The sequence below is a fragment of the Myotis davidii genome, unplaced genomic scaffold (assembly GCF_000327345.1).
Source record: "Myotis davidii unplaced genomic scaffold, ASM32734v1 scaffold299, whole genome shotgun sequence".
NCBI lineage: Eukaryota > Metazoa > Chordata > Mammalia > Chiroptera > Vespertilionidae > Myotis > Myotis davidii.
The window spans coordinates 8,199,960-8,201,820 of NW_006293088.1; the positions used below are offsets into that span (position 1 = coordinate 8,199,960).

General features: G+C 60.0%; 1 protein-coding gene across 1 annotated transcript in view; it reads right to left on the bottom strand.

Annotated features, from left to right (window-relative positions):
- Positions 1-326: 326 nt before the first annotated feature.
- Positions 327-1,861, bottom strand: part of PER3 (period circadian clock 3) — a 35,531-nt gene continuing 33,996 nt past the window's right edge. Inside the window, exon 19 of the mRNA XM_015565915.1 lies at positions 327-1,168. Within this exon, the coding sequence (XP_015421401.1) occupies positions 1,084-1,168 (85 nt within the window). The 3' untranslated portion in view covers positions 327-1,083. The remainder of the gene's footprint in view (positions 1,169-1,861) is intronic.

Sequence of the window (1,861 nt, forward strand, 5' to 3'; positions counted from 1 at the left end):
AGCAGGAGCCGGAGCCGGAGCAGGAGCAGGAGCAGGAGCAGGAGCAGGAGCAGGCTGACCCAGGACACAGCCACTCGGAGTAGACCCAGCTCGGCCGCAGGGAGCACAGGTCCCGCGGGGCTGCGCCTGCTCAACACCAAGCCCCCACGACCTCTCTCACTGTGCAGCCCTCTCCCCACTGACCCCCGTTTAGGAGCAAACAAGAGGCAGTGCCCCCAGACCTTTGGCAGGGCCGGGCCTTTTTGGTGTAAATTAGCTCGAAAGAAAGCGTTAACTGGTAGTTTTGGTTTAAACACATTTAAACACAGACAGATATAAAACCAATATTAATTTCTACAAAACTTTTTATAATCACTGATGTATGATTTACAACCATTGATTATGACTGTATGATTTACAATCATAAAAACAAAGGCATTAAAAAGGAAATACCACTGATTGAGTCAGCTTTCACATGCGAAAGCGAACTTCAACGGCCCAGGAATGAGCTGGCTGCAGCGGGTCGCTTCTGCAGATGAGACTCGGGTTCCGTGGCAGGTGGAGCCCGAGAGGGAGCCTCTGTGCGGATGAAGGTCCAGATGCCCTCGGAGCTCGGCACCCCTGTGCCATCGGCGAACAGGAGGGCCGCGTGCTGTGACTCACGGGCGCCTGATGCTGGTCATGGGGCAGTGTCACCTGTGCTGACTGGACAGTTTAGGGACCACGGGAGGCGCAGGGCCCTGGGCAGGACTCCCCTCGTCTTCTGACGGGAATGACAGATGCAGCAGCAGAGCCAAGGCCATGAGGCGGAGGTCTGGGTGGGCTGTGCAGTCTACGCTCACTATCCCTCCCTCTGCTGCACACACAGCTCTGTGAAGCCCTCCAGTCCTCCGGCACGGCTGAGCCAGAAAAAGCCGACTGTGTTTTCATACGCCGGGAACAGGGAGAAGGAAAAGGTTCTATATACCAAGTCTGCTTCGGAGACGCGAGTCCATCGAGGGGCCGAGGAGGAGAAACCTTAGCGTTCAAGGACAACGTCGCGGTCATTTACAGTCAGGGGCTCCGAGATGTCCCGGGAGGCTGTGCTCGGCACCTCACAGCCACTCAGCTGCCGTCCGGGTCCGGGGTCCTGGCCGCAGGCTCCTCCCGCGTCACCGCCCGCGGCTCTGTCCCTGCAGGAGGCACAGCCCTCCAAGGAGGAACAAGGCGGGCGGGTTATTTGACGGGACGACAGGCACCGCGTCCAGTTCCCACACACTCGCTCCTTAGAAGGTCAACGACAGCAACGTTAAACGCTTCTGTTCACCTGCTTGGGGCTCATTCCTCACAGGCCCCTCTACTCACGCACCAGGAAGACGGGATCAAAGACAACAGGGCCTGGCAGTGACCAGCCGCCCTGCGTCTAGGGGTGACGGCACGTGGCCCCCCGACAGGCAGGCTCGCACCCTCTCCTCAGAAAGGGGGGACTCCAGGGCTTGCTCAGCCCATAAGCCTCAGTGCACACTTTCTGGGCACCTCCCTTCACGCTCCTGTTCTAAGTTCTGACCTCACACATCACCTCCCACAGCCGTCACACCATCACCAAGAGCCAGCCCCTCGCCCCTGGCAAACGGGGCGTCCTGCCCGGGCGGCTCACGTCCGGCCTCCTGTGGAGACGCATCAGAGCAAAGACCACCTGGGTCCCCAGGGGCTCCTGCTACGCACGGACACCCCTCTGGTGTGGATCTCACTTCTTGAGTCTGAACTCCCTTCAAAGACGCACGCGCGTCTGAACGCGATTGGACACCTCGCTCCCCGTCCACCCCAGCTCAGAGCCGCGCTCTGCCCCTCTCACCCCGCAACCTGCCACCCCAGCTCAGAGCCGCGCTCTGCCCCTCTCGCC